The 16176-nt window shown below is 32.1% G+C and overlaps 1 protein-coding gene across 2 annotated transcripts in view; it reads right to left on the bottom strand.

The window, feature by feature from the left end:
• SPI (BEACH-DOMAIN HOMOLOG A1) overlaps nt 1-9332 on the bottom strand; it is a 31403-nt gene extending 22071 nt beyond the window's left edge. Inside the window, exons 1-6 of one of the 2 annotated variants that reach the window (XM_088117916.1) lie at nt 8561-9332; nt 5312-5381; nt 5078-5163; nt 3038-3173; nt 2898-2954; nt 2286-2462 (exon numbers count right to left, since the gene is read on the bottom strand). In XM_088117916.1, the coding sequence (XP_087974042.1) occupies nt 2286-2462; nt 2898-2954; nt 3038-3173; nt 5078-5163; nt 5312-5381; nt 8561-8760 (726 nt within the window). In that variant the 5' untranslated portion in view covers nt 8761-9332. The remainder of the gene's footprint in view (nt 1-2285; nt 2463-2897; nt 2955-3037; nt 3174-5077; nt 5164-5311; nt 5382-8560) is intronic. The other variant, XM_088117917.1, reaches the window with a different exon arrangement.
• Nucleotides 9333-16176: the final 6844 nt, after the last annotated feature.

Here is a 16176-nt window from a genome sequence, read left to right as displayed (position 1 = left end):
AAAAGTGGATTAATTGGATAAACGGTTGTATTAGAGGCAATAACTTTTCGGTTTTCATTAATGGGAGACCGAGAGGGAGAATTAAAGCTTCAAGAGGGTTGAGGCAAGGAGATCCCCTTTCTCCTTTCCTATTCTTATTGATAAGCGATGTACTTAGTAGTTTTTTGGACAGCATTTACCAAAAAGGAGTGTTCGAAGGTTTTGTTGTGGGGAGTGATTCAATTCACATCTCCCACTTGCAATTTGCTGATGACACATTATTGTTTTGTAAAGATGATGATGAGATGCTTAAGATCCTATTTGAAGCCATTAAAGCTTTTGAGTGGTTGTCGGGCCTTAAAGTGAATTGGGAAAAATCATCTTTGAGTGGCATAAATATGGAAGACCAAAGGGTTGTGCAGGTTGCAAATTCTTTTTGTTGCAAAGCTGAACGTCTTCCTATTTTATATTTGGGCCTGCCTTTAGGAGGAAATCCCAAACTGGATTCTTTTTGGGCTCCAGTTCAAGAAATAATTTCTAAGAAACTTGATCGTTGGAAAAAGTATCACTTATCAAAAGGTGGAAGAGCGACTTTATGTCAATATGTACTTGGGAGCATTCCCCTTTATTACTTATCTATTTTTCAAGTCCCAGTGAGAGTTAGTAAACAAATAGAGCAAAAAATGTGTTCCTTTTTGTGGGGCGATTCTTCGAAAGGATCCTTGAGACATTTGGTGAGATGGGATATTGCCTCCCTCCTGCGGGAAGCAGGTGGTTTAGGCATTGGTTGTATTCTTAAGCGCAACAATGCTCTTTTATATAAATGGGGATGGAGGTTCAGCATGGAGATAGAAGTTTTATGGCGTAGGGTGGTGGCCAGCTTATGACCGTTTTAATTGGAATGCGATACCTAAACTTCATGGTTCGAGTCGTAGTCCTTGGAATAATATCAACAAATAGTGGCTTCAGGTGGAGAAATCCTCTTTTTTCAAAGTTGGCAATGGTCGGAGAACTCTCTTCTGGCATTTTTTATGGATTGGAGTCTCTCTCTTAAAGGATAGATTTCCTTCTATTTACAGCATTTCGGCTTCTCCTCTTATTTCGGTTTCGGAAGCTTGGATAGTGAGTCCTCTTCATGGAATATTGTAACTCGAAGGGCATTGAAAGAGGAGATTTTGGAGCTTTCGGAGCTTCTTTCTTGCATTTCTTCAGTTACTATTTCAGAAAATGATGGTGTTCGTTGTTGGAGCTTGGAAAAGTCGGGTCTCTTCTCCGTTTCTTCCTGTGCAAGTCTCAAAGAGCTGATTTGCGGGTTTCAAAAGCTCTTCTACTCTCTCTTTGGAGTTCGGGCAGCCCAAAACGAGTTAATATGTTAATTTGGATTCTATTATATGGCTTTACAGCCATCCATTTGCTTTTTATGTGCAGAAAATGAAGAAAGTTTAAATCATGTCTTCTTTTTCTGCCCATATGCTGCTGTTTGTTGGAATCTTTTTCTCCGGATGTTCCAATTAGTATGGGTGTGGGATCGTGTGGCTGCTAATAATATTTTTCAGATTCTACACGGTGTTGGGTTGGCACCTAAAGCTAATCTACTTTGGATTAATGGATTTAAGGCTATCATCTCAGAATTATGGTTTGAGAGAAATAAAAGGATTTTTGAAGATTCTTGTCGCCCGCCATTGGAATGCTTCAACATTGCCAAATTCAAAGCTTCTCAATGGTGTGCTCTTTCCGATTTGTTCTCTTCGTATTCCCCTAGTGTGATTTGTATGAATTGGGAGGCCTTTATTTCTCCTTTGTAGTCTTGTCTTATGTTTTATTTTCTATTTCTTGCTTTCTCTATCACTCCTTCGGGAGTTTGTATTTTTGAACAATTTTGTTCCTTTTCATATATCAATGAAAAGTTCGTATCTTATTCAAAAAAAAAGTAAATATCAAGCATACGGCTTCTTGGTGGGCTTCTATCCACAAGAAGGTTTTTTGTAATTATAGTCTTCTTTTGATTATGCAAGATTGGAAAGCTGCGATTGTATAGTTTTTAGGAGGGTTTTCTCTACCCTACGCCTTTAGGTTGTTATTCCCATTTTTGGGGTTTGATTCAATATATCTTCTTTGTTTCTCAAAAAAAAAAGAAAAAAAAAAGCTGAAATAGAAGTGGGAAAAAATAAACATCATTAGATCAGGTTCATCGGCTCATACAAAAGCACATGGCAAAAAAAACACAAAAAAAAGAGAAAAAAAACAGAGCACTCCTGATGTTGTATATGAATGCATGCGTCTCATTGAGAAAAACTAGAAGTTACCTCTAGCCGGCGCCCTTGTCCAACATGACCACTGCGATCTTCACCCAAGTTTGATTTTTCTTCATAACTAGCTGCCTTTTCCCTCTGACTGGCTTCATCAGGATCCAGAAGGGCATTGAGAATATGGATGAGACAGCAAAATATACCCGAATCAAGAAGGGATTGCTTGTCAATAGGCTGCAAAAGATTGTCTGAAAAATAAGATTTCAAGGAAGGAAGAGTCTGCACTGCTTGATGTTATAAGCATAAAAGAAACAGCCATCAATTTTCATATTTCTTTCATTACATGGCATAAATAGTGTTATAATAGGAAAATACACTTTCATCACTGTACGCCAAATATCTTTGGCTAAATATGTTTGTTACTTCCAATATATTACAAAAATAGTCTTCTTATTTCACTGAATATTGACAACTTTATCGACAAAATGAGAAAGAAAAACCAATGCATAGAAATAATCAAATACTGAAGTACTCATCAGGACAGCAATACACACCGGCACTAGAAGAAATGACAAAAAAGAAAAATATCATATTTGATTTTAAAATTAAATTTATTAAAAAAAAGATACTGAACATAAACACAATCTCGCAAAGTTAAAAGGAATATACCCCAGATACAAGGACTTCAACTGCAGTCAACAGATTTGCACCTGGACTAATAACATCCTGCAAAGAAGTTACAACTTAAGTTTGATTGAATAATGTGTTTAAGGTAATTTTTATGAGACAGAAATCACTGCATAGCAAACCTCAGCAACTTCTGAAAAATACTTTAGTACTTTTACTACATCCAAAGACCTTCTTTTACTGCTGATTTTTAGCTTCTCAATATCTGTAACAAAAGCTCTTCCCACAACAAAAGAGAATATATGTGTTTCGATTAACCTGTAGTCCACCAAAACACTCCAAGTCAGTCAATAACTCAAAAGAAAGAAGATCCTATCTGATTAAAAAAGTGTCTAAGCCAGAGACCAGCAGTCATTTACACCCCGTGACATACAATAACATGCCTCAAAACTATTTTTGGAGAAAAAAAAAAGCAGTCATTATACATTAGACCATGCACTGTAAAAATTAAATTACCGCTAATCTTAGAACTAGGGCTTCTCAAAATCAATGTAAATGTAAGGTATCAAAGAAAGTGATCCTGATCCCATATTAAAATCCCTCAATTGATTGTCTCAATTCAATATCAAAAGTCCACAAGTTTGGCCTAAATGGTTAAATTAATATCTTCTGGTAATCATCTTAAGTCTAAGACAAGGTACTAATCTCATAGAATCTCCAGAATTAAACAAATTAAATTTTAGTTAAATACCTTAAGCTTTCAGGAGTAAGAAGACTAGTTGATTCCATCATAAACCATTTAAATTCTAAAAGAAGCTTCTTCCTAAAAGCTTGCTGGTTGGATGACTATCAGACTTGGGATTTGGGTTTTAGAAGAGGCTTCTCTGATAGAGAAGTGGCCAATTGGATATCCTTGAATGATATTCTGGAGAGGATCGCTTGGGGGAGGGAGCAGATACGATTGTTTGGTCTTTGGAAACAGGAGGCTCTTTCTCTTCTAAGTCAACTTTCCTAACTCTTTCAAAACCAGAAAACATCCCAAAAGGGAAGTGGAGGGGCTTGATTTGTTGCACAGAGGCAGTAACACTTCAGAGAGGTAACAGAGAAGTTCCCTACTTGGGTTTTGTCTCTTTCAGTCTCCTATCGTTGTAAAAATGGGGGAGGATTCAATAGATCATTTGTTGCTTCATTGTCCTGTTGCTTTCAGTGCTTCGTCTTTCATCTTCAAGGAGTTTGTTATTTCTATTTGCTTTCCTAAGAAGGCTGACGAGTGGATGCTGGAAATCTTGGAAGGGTTGAGGCTCAAGGGCAAAGTTAAGGTCCTGTGGTGTTGTGCAGTGAAGGCTGCTTTATGGTCTACTTGAAGGAAAGAAATAGTTTTCAAGGACAAAGCTAATTCAGAGGATTCTTTTGTGGATAGCATTCGGTACTTAGCCTCATGGTGGAGTACAAGAAACAAAAAATTCTATAATTACAGCCACTCCATGATTATTAAGAATCGGAAGGCTTTTTTGTAATAGTTCTTCCCAAGAAGAGCCCTTAGGCTGTCCTTCTTTTGCAACTAATATACCATTTTCAGTTTCTTATATATATATAGAAATAAAAAAATAAAATAAAAAAATCTAAAAGAAGCTCAAAATTTAAATCTATCCGGGTGCCTCTTTCACCAAGTTTTAACAGTTCAGGTACCTAAATGAACCATTTGTGATTACATTCTTCAATCCTGGGCATACATGTAGCTGCGGATAAATGCGACACAGCGGTCACACATTTGGAGTATATAATCAGTCATGATTTAGTCTTAGGCATAAATTTAAAATTTGAATCCAGTACTTGGATGGAAAAGACATCCAAGAAACTCCTTTTTCTGAAAGAGGTGCCAGGGAAAAGCAAAAGAAAATTAATGAGAAACAAATATTTCATTGATAACATGAAATATACAAAAAAGGGGAGAACCCAAGAAGGAAGGTTTACAATAAGGCCCTCCAATTCGTCTAAATGTCATTTAAGCTATAGCTTGAGAAAGAGGTAAAATAAGAGCCACAGGTCCATTATGTCATACAAAAAATTACAAAATATAAACTCTCATTTATAAGTACTTAACAATTGGATGCTATGGAATGAAAATGATTTATCAATCAAAAAATGTGATGGCATAGAAAATATCAAAATATCAATCAACTGAGGTTGTCATAAAAGAAGGGCGGAAGTGGTAGCCATACAAGGTAACTAATTGAGCTACATTAGCATGTTGCTTCACTAATCTACAAAAACTATCCACAGTCATATTCAAGGCCGCCTCTTTCTCCTGCATGATTTATCAAAAAAGAATATCAATGCTCTATCACAATTGATACACTATCTTCTGGGTGGGTTTGGGTGCATGTGACTTGGGGGGGGGGGGGGGGGGGGGAGAACAAATGCATCAAAGGGCAAAAAATACGGTTACCAGTTACCTTTTCAGAGCTAGATGACCGAAATTCTTCCCAACAACGCTTGAAGTCCAATTCCAGTTCATGTTTATTTCTGGCAAGTGAAAGAAAATATGCTTAAACAAAGTTTATGCAGTAAGTAACTAATGAAGGGATAGAAGAGGAGCTTTTAATCAATAAACCAGTTAGATAAACAAGCTACAATAAGGTAGAGGATTTTTTTTACAAGATAGAAACTTCTCATTGATATAATGGAAAGGAAATGCAATGTTCAAGAGAAACAAACTTCCTAGGATTTTTTAATCAAATATTTTGGTTGTTATCTTTTGTATCATTTTAGTTACATAAGAGGATTAGACAAATATGATGCATAACTTCGAAACTGATTATTAATGCAAAGCTTAAGTACACCCTAAATACTTGATGTAATCAAATTCCATGCAGCCATACAGCAAGCATGATTTGATTACCCAAAAGTTCATCATATTTACAACATATCGCTCTCAAGTCAACTTAAAAGCCAAGCATGAAAGATAGTAATTTATATATGCACATTCACTTCACTACAGAAATTACGTCCAGATTTTATAATTACATGCATGATAGCTATCAAAACTATTTACTATTAACATTATCTTGCTAGGTGCATAGGCTAATATAGCTTCTGGAGTAAAAAACATTTGGTGCATCTTTGACAAAGTTTTTCAAATTTTTAACAAGAAACAAACTTTTTTTTCAAACACCAACTAATATGCCTAACTATGCATTCAGTTCTTTACATTCAAAATAAATTAGACCAATGACCATAAATTATTCATCAACAGAAGAAAGATGCAATCCATCCATTTAAAAGATGGATGCTCTGCCAAGTTTAGAACACAACATAACTTCTTTTTTCTTTTTCTAAAGAAACGAGACTTTCATTATGAAGAACGAGAAAATAATCAAGGCCAGCAAAAACTCCCAAGAGTTTGAACCATATAGAAATTAGCACAACCAATCAAAACAATTAAAAGAGGAATACTCCTCAAATTAGTAAAGAAACTACCAAGAAGCTGCAAAAATAGAGCCGTAGAGCTCGTCACCCTGTAAAAGTCTATCCTTAAAATTCTTTTGTCACACTCTAAAAAGATGCCCCAAAAAAAGGCCAGAATCCAGAACTATCCCCTTCACTAAGAATGGCAAAGCACTGATCAACTCCCCCAAACTATCCTCAGTCCTATAGTTAAACACAAAATTGACCTCAAAATTTATGAAGAAAAAAAAAGTACGCACAAAGTCATACCATATATCATGAGTAAAGGATCAATCAACCAAAAATGACACCTATCCTCTTAAGCTCTCTCCACAAAAAACATAAATAAATAAATAAATAGATAAATAAATAGATTATACAAGTAAAACTTGAAGGCATTCAGAGTAGGGCCTCCTCCACATCCTATCCACTATATTAACTCTCCTGCTTTACACCAATGTGGCAAAGAACCTCAGCTTCTTAGGCATCCAATTAGGCACCTCAAACAAGGTGGACCATCTACAAGAAATGACCTCAAAACCAAATGGTTAGAGGCAAAGAGTAACAGCACAGGTTTTTTGGCATTGCACTATATACCTATTACCTCTTGCTCTGCCTAAAATAGAAAGGGAATCACAAACTTCATCTGAATATCAACCAAAACACAAAGTGTAGGAATACTAAAATGCTCCAAGAAGCTCTTTCATAACAAGAAGTCAACTAACAATAACTCCATGGTAATAATTGGATGATCAAAATCACAATTCTGCCACAGGGGATAAAACAACAGGGACACAGAAAATTATCACACATATCATGCCTTTCAGAACATCTCTTACTGGTAGAAATCAAACTAGTTAGGAATAATAATAGCCCTAAATATATTGAAGTTTTCGCTCAACTCCTACAAAGACATGTTCTATTGGCCCTTTTTTTTATGAAACTAAGCATTCTCAGTCCATGATGCTTGTTTTCAATTTTAATAAATGTGACCTTCAGCTCCTAATACTAACGCTACCAATCTCACTGCAATCAAAGGACATCCCAGTGATTCTTGCACAGGATTTTATTTGCAGAAAATTTTGCATGCACACATCCTTCTCATCCATTTTGATATAGGCTAAGCTTTCATTTAACTTCTTCCCGGTCCCATTTAACCTAACGATTGAAGTTTGAATTACTACTTATTGTTATAAACGTGACAGCTCCAAAGATTGTGACTGGTTCAAGTGTTTTCATAAAAGCAGGCGGAATTGGAGTAAGTTTTGAGTATATCACCTAGCATGTGTTAGCTGACTCACTTTCTTTCTCGTCCACAATATTTTTTTGTTTTTTCTTGTTAAAAATTGGGAATCGGAACTTTGCTTCCCTACACCCAAGGGCACCTGCACTCATCTTAAGGCCTGGACCCAAGAGACATCAAGGGTTTTTCGATATTAAGCTCACCGGAATGTTCAAACTTGAGACTTCTAAGTCTAGTATGACCAAGAGACCCAAGTCCTTACCAACTGGCAATGGGCAGTTCTTGTCCACAATATTATTACTAAAAGGGAAGGAAACAGCGACGAAAAAAAGAAGACAATAATAGGGAGTCCGCAAGATACGGGTCTTCTAAACCATTTTCGTTTTTATTTTTCTTAATATGCACAAAAATGGGCTTTGACATAAGAATGGAGGTGCATTTCCTCGTCAGCGGGCATGAATTCCCCAAGAAATGTTATATCTCAGATGAAAACCACATAAACATATCAGAGCCAACGTCGTTATAAATATTGGGGCATCGCACCAATACCATTAGCAGCAACAAATAGTACTCAAAAAACTTCCACAGAGAATAGAGTTCATAGGTTGCGAATTGATCATGCCCAGAATGCCAGAAAAGGTGAGATGCTATGGAACAAAAGTACGTTTTACATACGTCATACAAATTTCTAATTACATCACGAACCAAATGAAAAATTCGTTCACCATCGACGCGAGCACATCGCGGAAGGCCAAGGACAGGGAAACGGGCCTCAAAAAAAAGATACAAGACAGTCTTCCTGTCTACGACACATCTTTTTTGAATTGAACCACAAATTGAATTCATCATCCCCATCCAAAACCCACGTAACAAACATCATCCAGAAAAGAAAAAAAAAAAAAAAAGTAGCGCACGTCAAAAATGAAAGCAATGCGAAGCTTAGACAATGATTGGGCAGATTAAATGTGTTGGCATTGAAGCAGCAGAAAATTTAAAACCGGGAATTGAAGTGAACCTTGCAGGGGATGAAGCGAAGTCTGGGCGACGAGCTGAGTAAGGCACATGATTATCGCGAGCGGAGGAAGAGAGGGCGGATGAAGACGAAGCAGAGGCAGAAGAAGCAGCAGAATGAGACGGAGTTAAACCGACCTTCTCTTTGATGTCCTTAAGCAATGTAACCCATTTCATCGTTTTGCTTTTGGATCCCTGAAACATGCGATTCCTCCGTTTTCATCCGCCGCCGGGTGGGTTACTGGCGCACCAGATCGGAACCCTTCTAGGCCAACCTAGAAGGATATCCTCAAACCTTTCCACCGGCACCGGATTCCACCCAGCAACCACCTCCCCAAATGCCTCACAAAATCAACAAATTCAAAAAATCAAAAGGAAAAAAAAAACAAAAAACCGAAACGAAAATCAACCCAGCTGCTAATGTCTCCTCCCCCAATCGATCATATTGTCGCCGCAAGATCTAAAAACACTAACGATTGGATTCCCGCTGCTTCGCCAATCCTTTTTCCGGTCAAAAAAAACAAACCAAACCCGATTGTAATATTTTAGTTGGATTTCGTTTCTTGTTTACAGAAACGATAATCCTTTTGTTAGCAGAGGAAATCAATCGCGGCAGTAACAGAACGCGGACTTCCGTTAACGAAAGAAATCAAAGCAACAACAACAACGAAAAAAAAAAACAAAGAAGAAAAATTGAACAGCCACCACCCCCTCTCTCTCTCTCCTCTCTCTTCTCTTCTCTCTCTCTTCTGCGATTTTTTGTTTTCGGACGGCCACTCCGCGCCTTGTTTCTCGCTCTATATCCTCTCTCTCTCTCTCCTAATATTTCTTTTTTCATTTCGTAATTTCATTTTTTCGTCAAACACTTTCTCTCTCTAGACTGAAACTCGATCGGCTGCGTCAACGTGGAATCCACGTCTGAGATTTCGCCACGTGGCCGCCCAAGATTTACGCTCCGGACGTGGGGGCCTCTACGGGGACTTTTATGGAAACCCCAGAAATAAATGCTTAAAAAAAACATTTATCTGTTTCTTATCTTTGTTGGTAATTAGTAATTAAGTATTTAATTTATTAATTAGTATCTTTTAGTTTAGCAAAATTAATACCCCAAAATAAGTACCTTAAAATCTACGATACCAATGTCCCGAATTTTAAATCATTTCACGTCATGAGATCGCCACTTTCTTTCATTTTTATTGATTTCTTTTTTAATTGTAAATTTAAAATTCCAGATCAAAAATAATATATATTTTGCTTTTTAAATATTGTCTTGTGAATTGTTCTTATCATAAGCTAATTTAATTTTTAATTTAGTTTTGATTTAAATACTGTATTTTTTATTTGGTTTATTTTTATCGATACGTTCAACCTTGGTTCATTTTAATTTCTAACTACATACTCTTAAGAATCCAGACTCGAGAAAGCAGGAAAAGTCATTTCAGGAATATCGATAACATAAGACCGGATAACATTGAAGTATGAACGTAGGTTTTAGACTGCTGCGAAAGCGAGCCAGTAGCTGGAGGATCTGAAAGGTAGGTCGGTCGAATGAGGGAGAGCCAAGCAGGGTCACAGTAAGAAGACTACGTCTTAAAAAGTATGGAATGGTGGGGGATCTTGTGTAACCATTAAAATCGTTGTCATTCCAGAACATAGAAAGACGATGGAAGTCATCTTAAGAAGTTATCATCAATTTGATCGATCTCTATTTGCAAAATTTTAATATAAATTTTGTACAAAATAGAATCTCTTTGATATAAATTTATGGCTACATTTCGAAAAAATTAACGAGTAAAATGTGATAAACGTGAATAAGAACAGTACCTAAAATGAATATAAATTGAAAAAGTATATATAAAAATAAAAATTTTGAAAATATACCCACCAAAATAAACTAAAATTGAAATTACGGTACAGAAAATAATAGCATTCAAGACTTTAGTTTTTTATGTTCAACTTTTTGCTTGCTTGTGAATGACAAAAGGGATGTGTTTTGAAATTGTGGACTTCTTTATTTCGTCTTTTTCTCTCTTTTTTTTCAGCTTTCATGTATTTTACAATGTGTAGTTATAAAAATGATGCGTACTATTTATAAAGTTATGAGTTTTGTTTGTTTTGTGATATTACTTTAATTAAATTGAGTTGTTTAGTTCAACAAACCAAGATCGCACTGTTTTGGCAGCATAATTAAGTGTTATCTTATATTTAGTCTCTTTCTTTCATTTCAAGAAATGTAGTCTTATATAACAATAAATGTGGATTTTTCCATTTTTAATATATATATATATATATACACACACACATCCATATTTTATAAATTAAAATATTTTTAACATCGATAGTATCAATATTGGTTTTTTTTTCCTTAGCGTATCAATTAGTTATTAATCAATATTTATATATATATAAAATATTTTTTTAAATATTTAAAAAATCTCAAATACAGAGATAAATGTTATTACTAATAATGAAACTTATAACTTTTTTAACAAGGAATTATTTTCCGATTGAAATAAAGTTTATAAATTTGTGTGGCTTCATTTTTCTTTTTTTAAATAATATCTGACATCCATACGTTTATGGACAACTTCATAAGATAAATACAATAATATGTTTTCTCGAGTGAACTAATTTGAACAAATTTAAGAAAATATCGTATTTTTTAAATGATGTTACATAAAATTGTGTTATTAAATTAAGGATGAAATCATGTAACCTTTTGAAATTAATAGCAATTTAGTCTTTATAGTTTAAAATTTTGTAATAAATACTTAAAAAATTCATCAAATTTAGTTGTCGATTTTTATTATATAATGATTTAGTTTTTATTATTTAAAAACACATTTGGTCCCATCAATTGATGGATCTATGTATATAAGAAATCTTATTAAATCTTAACGACATTTTTCATTATAAAAATTAAATTATTAACAAACTAAAGTTGAAGTAATAGAATTTTAATTGAATAAGGAACAAGAAAACAAACTAACAAAAGAATGAATGAAGACAATGTACAAGATACAAGGGAGCGTACGTGGTGGTGGATTAGGTGAAAATTTGACCCCGACGTGGGACCTAACTTAAGGTAAATGCAAGCAAAAGAAATATATTCTTTTTCCAGTTCCAAAGACAAAAAATTATTTTAAATAAAAGACCATGAATTTTTCGAGGGAAAAAATGTATATAATCACATGCTAAAGCTTTTAATTGGATCGATTACTCCCGTCAAACTATAAGATTGTTACAATTGATCATGTCATCAAACTTCATTAGTTGAAGTGGCATAAACTACTCGTGTGAATGGTAAAAGTTGTTACAATTTAATCGTGAATCACTATTTTTTGTTTTTAAGTTAACAACAAAACCTTCGACTTTTTTTATCGATGATATATATCTACTTGAACTATACTTAACTTGACAAATCATGAATCACTTCTAAATCATGATGAGATTATTGTAATTATATCTTGTAAACTTATGAAATTGTTGTACTATTAGTAGAGCTACAATGGACAAGCGATTTTGTAATTGTAGAGAGAGCTCTCGAGTAATTGCTAATGTTAGAAGGTTGATGGTATATGATTATATCAAAGTTCATGCGTTTTTTTTAATCTTCGCAAACAATTAAATTACAATTGGCATATATCTATGATCAAGAGGTCATGAGTTTGAGCTCCACCTCCACTTGTAAATAAGCATGAAAAAAACATAAATCCAAAACTAAAAATATTGTCGTTATGACCTATAATTTTACCGGTTTGTTTTTTCTTCAAGATTTTGAGTAATTTAAAGTTCTAACAAAATTTAAAAGAAATTTGTTGTTTGTTATTGATTATCATATAATGAGTAATTTGAAATCTTATAATATAAGTAAAAAAGAAAGGAGAAAAGTAATTGCATATATAACAACTTATTCTGTCAGACGAGCATAGCTAAGTGGTAATTGTCATGTATTTCCAATTAAAAGAGGTTGTGAGTTCAATCTCCTACTCCCCCACGTTATACTAAAAACCAACTTACTCAAAATAATGGCAAATGTTGCATAGCTAAAAAAAATACTGCACCCAACCAATCGAGATAAAAATGTATAGAAAAATTGAAAATGTCCATCAAATATAATCATACTCTAGCATCAAATAAATACTCATATAGAAAAAAAAAAAAAGTTTCCCTTGCGTTTCTTTTTTGTGGTTCATTTTGGATCTCATCTCTATTATAAATTATTAAGAAAACAAAAATTCATTAAAACATTCTACCAAAGCTTATCCAACTTTCATATAATTTAAAAGAAATAACAAAGAAAAAAATGACTGAGAGAGGGGGGAAACAATCAAAGCTAAAATGGATTGAATTGACAACACCAATTGTAAAAAGAAAAGAAGTAATAATAAAAAAATGATATAATTAAAAATTAGGTCAATTTGCAACACAGATTAGTTAAAAGAGGGAAAAAAAGGTAGAGAAAAAATGATGAAAGTCAGACATGCGACAAGAGAATGAGTCGTTTAAGCAACGCTATGAAAGTATGAATATTCAACCTATGGCCAAAAGAGTAATTTACAATTTCTTTTTTTATTTTTTTAAGGCTTCAAATCTCGCCGTCGCCGCCGGAGTCAAAACTTCCACACTCCATTTAAAATATATATATATATATGTTTATACTCATAATGATTTGGTTGAATTATAACTTTTGATTTGTCAGGCTTGAAATTTGTATTTTTTAGTAGGATACGTTGGAGAGGGAATTTGAATTTAAATTTAATTGAAGGTATATATGAATTATCGATTTGACTTGAAATTTGTTTAGGTATATATCAATTATCGATTTGACTTGAAATTTGTATTTATTAAACATACCTGTTTAGATGACAATTCAAATTGTTATTATTTTCAGATTCGTTGAATCGAATAAATCGAGTGAACATGTTTATTATAATGTTTAAATATTTGTTTTTGAAAACCATTTTCGAATTTTATGATACAAATAGTGAAAATTTTAAAAAACAACATTTGTGTTTTCGTGGTGTTTTCAATTTTGAATTTAAAATTAAAAATTGTAGGATCATTCTAAAAAAAATAAAAAATTTAAATTTAAATAAAATTTTTGATAAATATGTTATTTCAGGTTATAAACTAAAATTAAAACAGTGTAAAATATATTATACATCATACAACATTGTAAAATAATAATTTTACAAAATTTATAACAATTAATTAATATTATTTTAAATTAAACTAAGTATTTAGATGGTATTACTAAAAACAAGTTAGAACAATTTAAAATTGAAATTCTATTTTTAAATGTCATCACATATTTAAAAATATTGAAATTGAATTCTTTTTACAAATTTATATTTTTTTTATCACCAACAAAACGTATCCTAAATGTTTTAAATTGTTAGTTTGACTTTCACGTTGGATTTAATAGGTTTTTTTATTTTTAATTTTAATTTAAATATTATTTTACAATTTCTATACTTCTAACTTTTATTCATTTTAAATGGCCTCTTAAACATGGTGTTGATAACATTATTTATTGTTTTTTGTCTTCAAAATTGAAGATTTAACCATTTGTTGTTTTCTGGTTTCTAATTTTTAAAGAAGTATTCCAAAAAGTGTACTAAATTTTAGAAACAAAAATACTTCCTCATTTTCATGTTTATAGTTTTTCACTAATGCGAATAAAAATATCGTTTTATTATGCTTCTGAAAACCATAAAAAATTGAATAATTTAAATTATGGGAAAAAATATAATAATTACCGAATGTATCGATATTTTTCAATAAAAAAACAATTGATTGAGATTCATTTCTATTTTAAAAAACATACTAAAACAGAAAATAAATAAGAAACTCGAAACATTACAAAATATTCTCTAAATTACTAAATATCATATCCTCTCCTTTGATTGAAATTAAAAAATAAAGAAAAAAACGTTGATTTTCTAATAATATATATCACATCATATATATTCATTTGTAATCACAAGCTAGCACACACAATTAGGAGGAGTCCAAATTCAATCTTATACAAAAATAAATAATAATTTTTTTTAATTTCCAAAAAATTTCTTTACTCATCCCACCCACCTCCAATTTAATCATTATGACTCTTAATAACCTAAAGTCTACTATTTATTTATTATTATGAATTATTCATCCACGTGGTTAGACATTTCAGGAGAATTTATTTTCGTGTTTTTTTTTTAGGTTTTAGGTTTCGGTGGGAATTTTAAATAATTTAACTGGTCTCATCACATGGTGAAAATTATAATTTTGAGTTACTGATATTTCAAAGTTTTGTATAGTGTTATTTTTTATTAATAAAAAAATGTAGATATGCTTACTATTATATGTATTTTTCGTGTGGTTTAAATATTTGAAATTATAATTGTATTTGTGGCATTGATTATTATTCTGAAACATGAAAAGTAGTAGCTTAATGTACCTAGATATATATTTTTATGCGTAAAAAAACAAGAAATAAGTTTTTTTTTAAGGAAAATTAGTAATCATTTATTGACTTTGGCGGTAATATAATCGATGTTTTGTTTTACTGTATAGTATCGACTCGATTGAATTTCTTTCATCCATTTAGGAATTAGTTTGTTTTCTGATAGTAGGTCTAGATGGATTACGATCGCACAATACAAGATAGGAATAATTTGGTAGACTATTTTTTGTGTTCGAGTACTCAAGACTTTAAGAGATCTTAGTTGTATCGACATGGACAACTTCATTTCACTTTATAGTACCTTATCCATATAAATTGTATTGTCTAAAAAATAATAAGATTGTAGATTAGGTATAATGTGTTTTAGGTTAATTTTCATTTTCTCCGACAAAAGACTTTCGCTGATTGGTTAGGTGACAATCTTAGATGACAAGGGTATCACATCTTTCCGTTTCTTTTATCCTTTGATCAATTTACATGGGTGAGTTAGGGTGTCTTTAGTTGGTGATCTGAAAATAGAAATTTGAAAAAACAATTGATTCGAAAATCAAAGTTGTTTTCAGTATTTTCAGATATGTGTTTGGTAGCAGATTTGGTAATTGAATCTCAATTTAAAAAATTATTCAATGTGTGTTTAGTAATATATTTGTAAACTAGAACTAATTACAAACTAAATTTTAGTTTAACCAACTTATATTAATTAATTTATTAACATTTTTTTATGAATTCTGTATAATTATTATTTTACACTGTTATATAATTTAGAATACATTATATTTTACATGTTTTAATTTTAACAAACATAAAATTAGTTTATAATATGAAATAATATTTATCAAAGTTTTTGTCAATTAATTCTGCATCTTAAAAATTTCAAATTATGAATCTGAAAACCCTAAAAACATAAAAAAGTCGTTTTCAGAATTTATATTGTTTGGATCACAGAATCCAAAAACAGTTTTAAAAAACGAATCTCCAAAATCCTGCCAAACGCATTGATTTAGTGAATCTGAAAAGAAAAAACATAATCCGAGTTTCAACCAAACACGCTCCTTACTCTCCATTTCAATATAATCAAAGAGGTTTATTTAGTTATAAATTTTAGAATGATATATATATATATATATATATATATATATATATATATATAAGGGAAAAAAACTCAG

This window comes from Momordica charantia (genome assembly GCF_013281855.1).
Source record: "Momordica charantia cultivar OHB3-1 chromosome 9 unlocalized genomic scaffold, Mcharantia_2.0 BLBB01000009.1, whole genome shotgun sequence".
In the NCBI taxonomy this organism is placed as follows: Eukaryota; Viridiplantae; Streptophyta; class Magnoliopsida; order Cucurbitales; family Cucurbitaceae; genus Momordica; species Momordica charantia.
The sequence above is the reverse complement of the archived record's forward strand: the minus strand, read 5'-3'. Positions and strand labels throughout refer to the sequence as shown.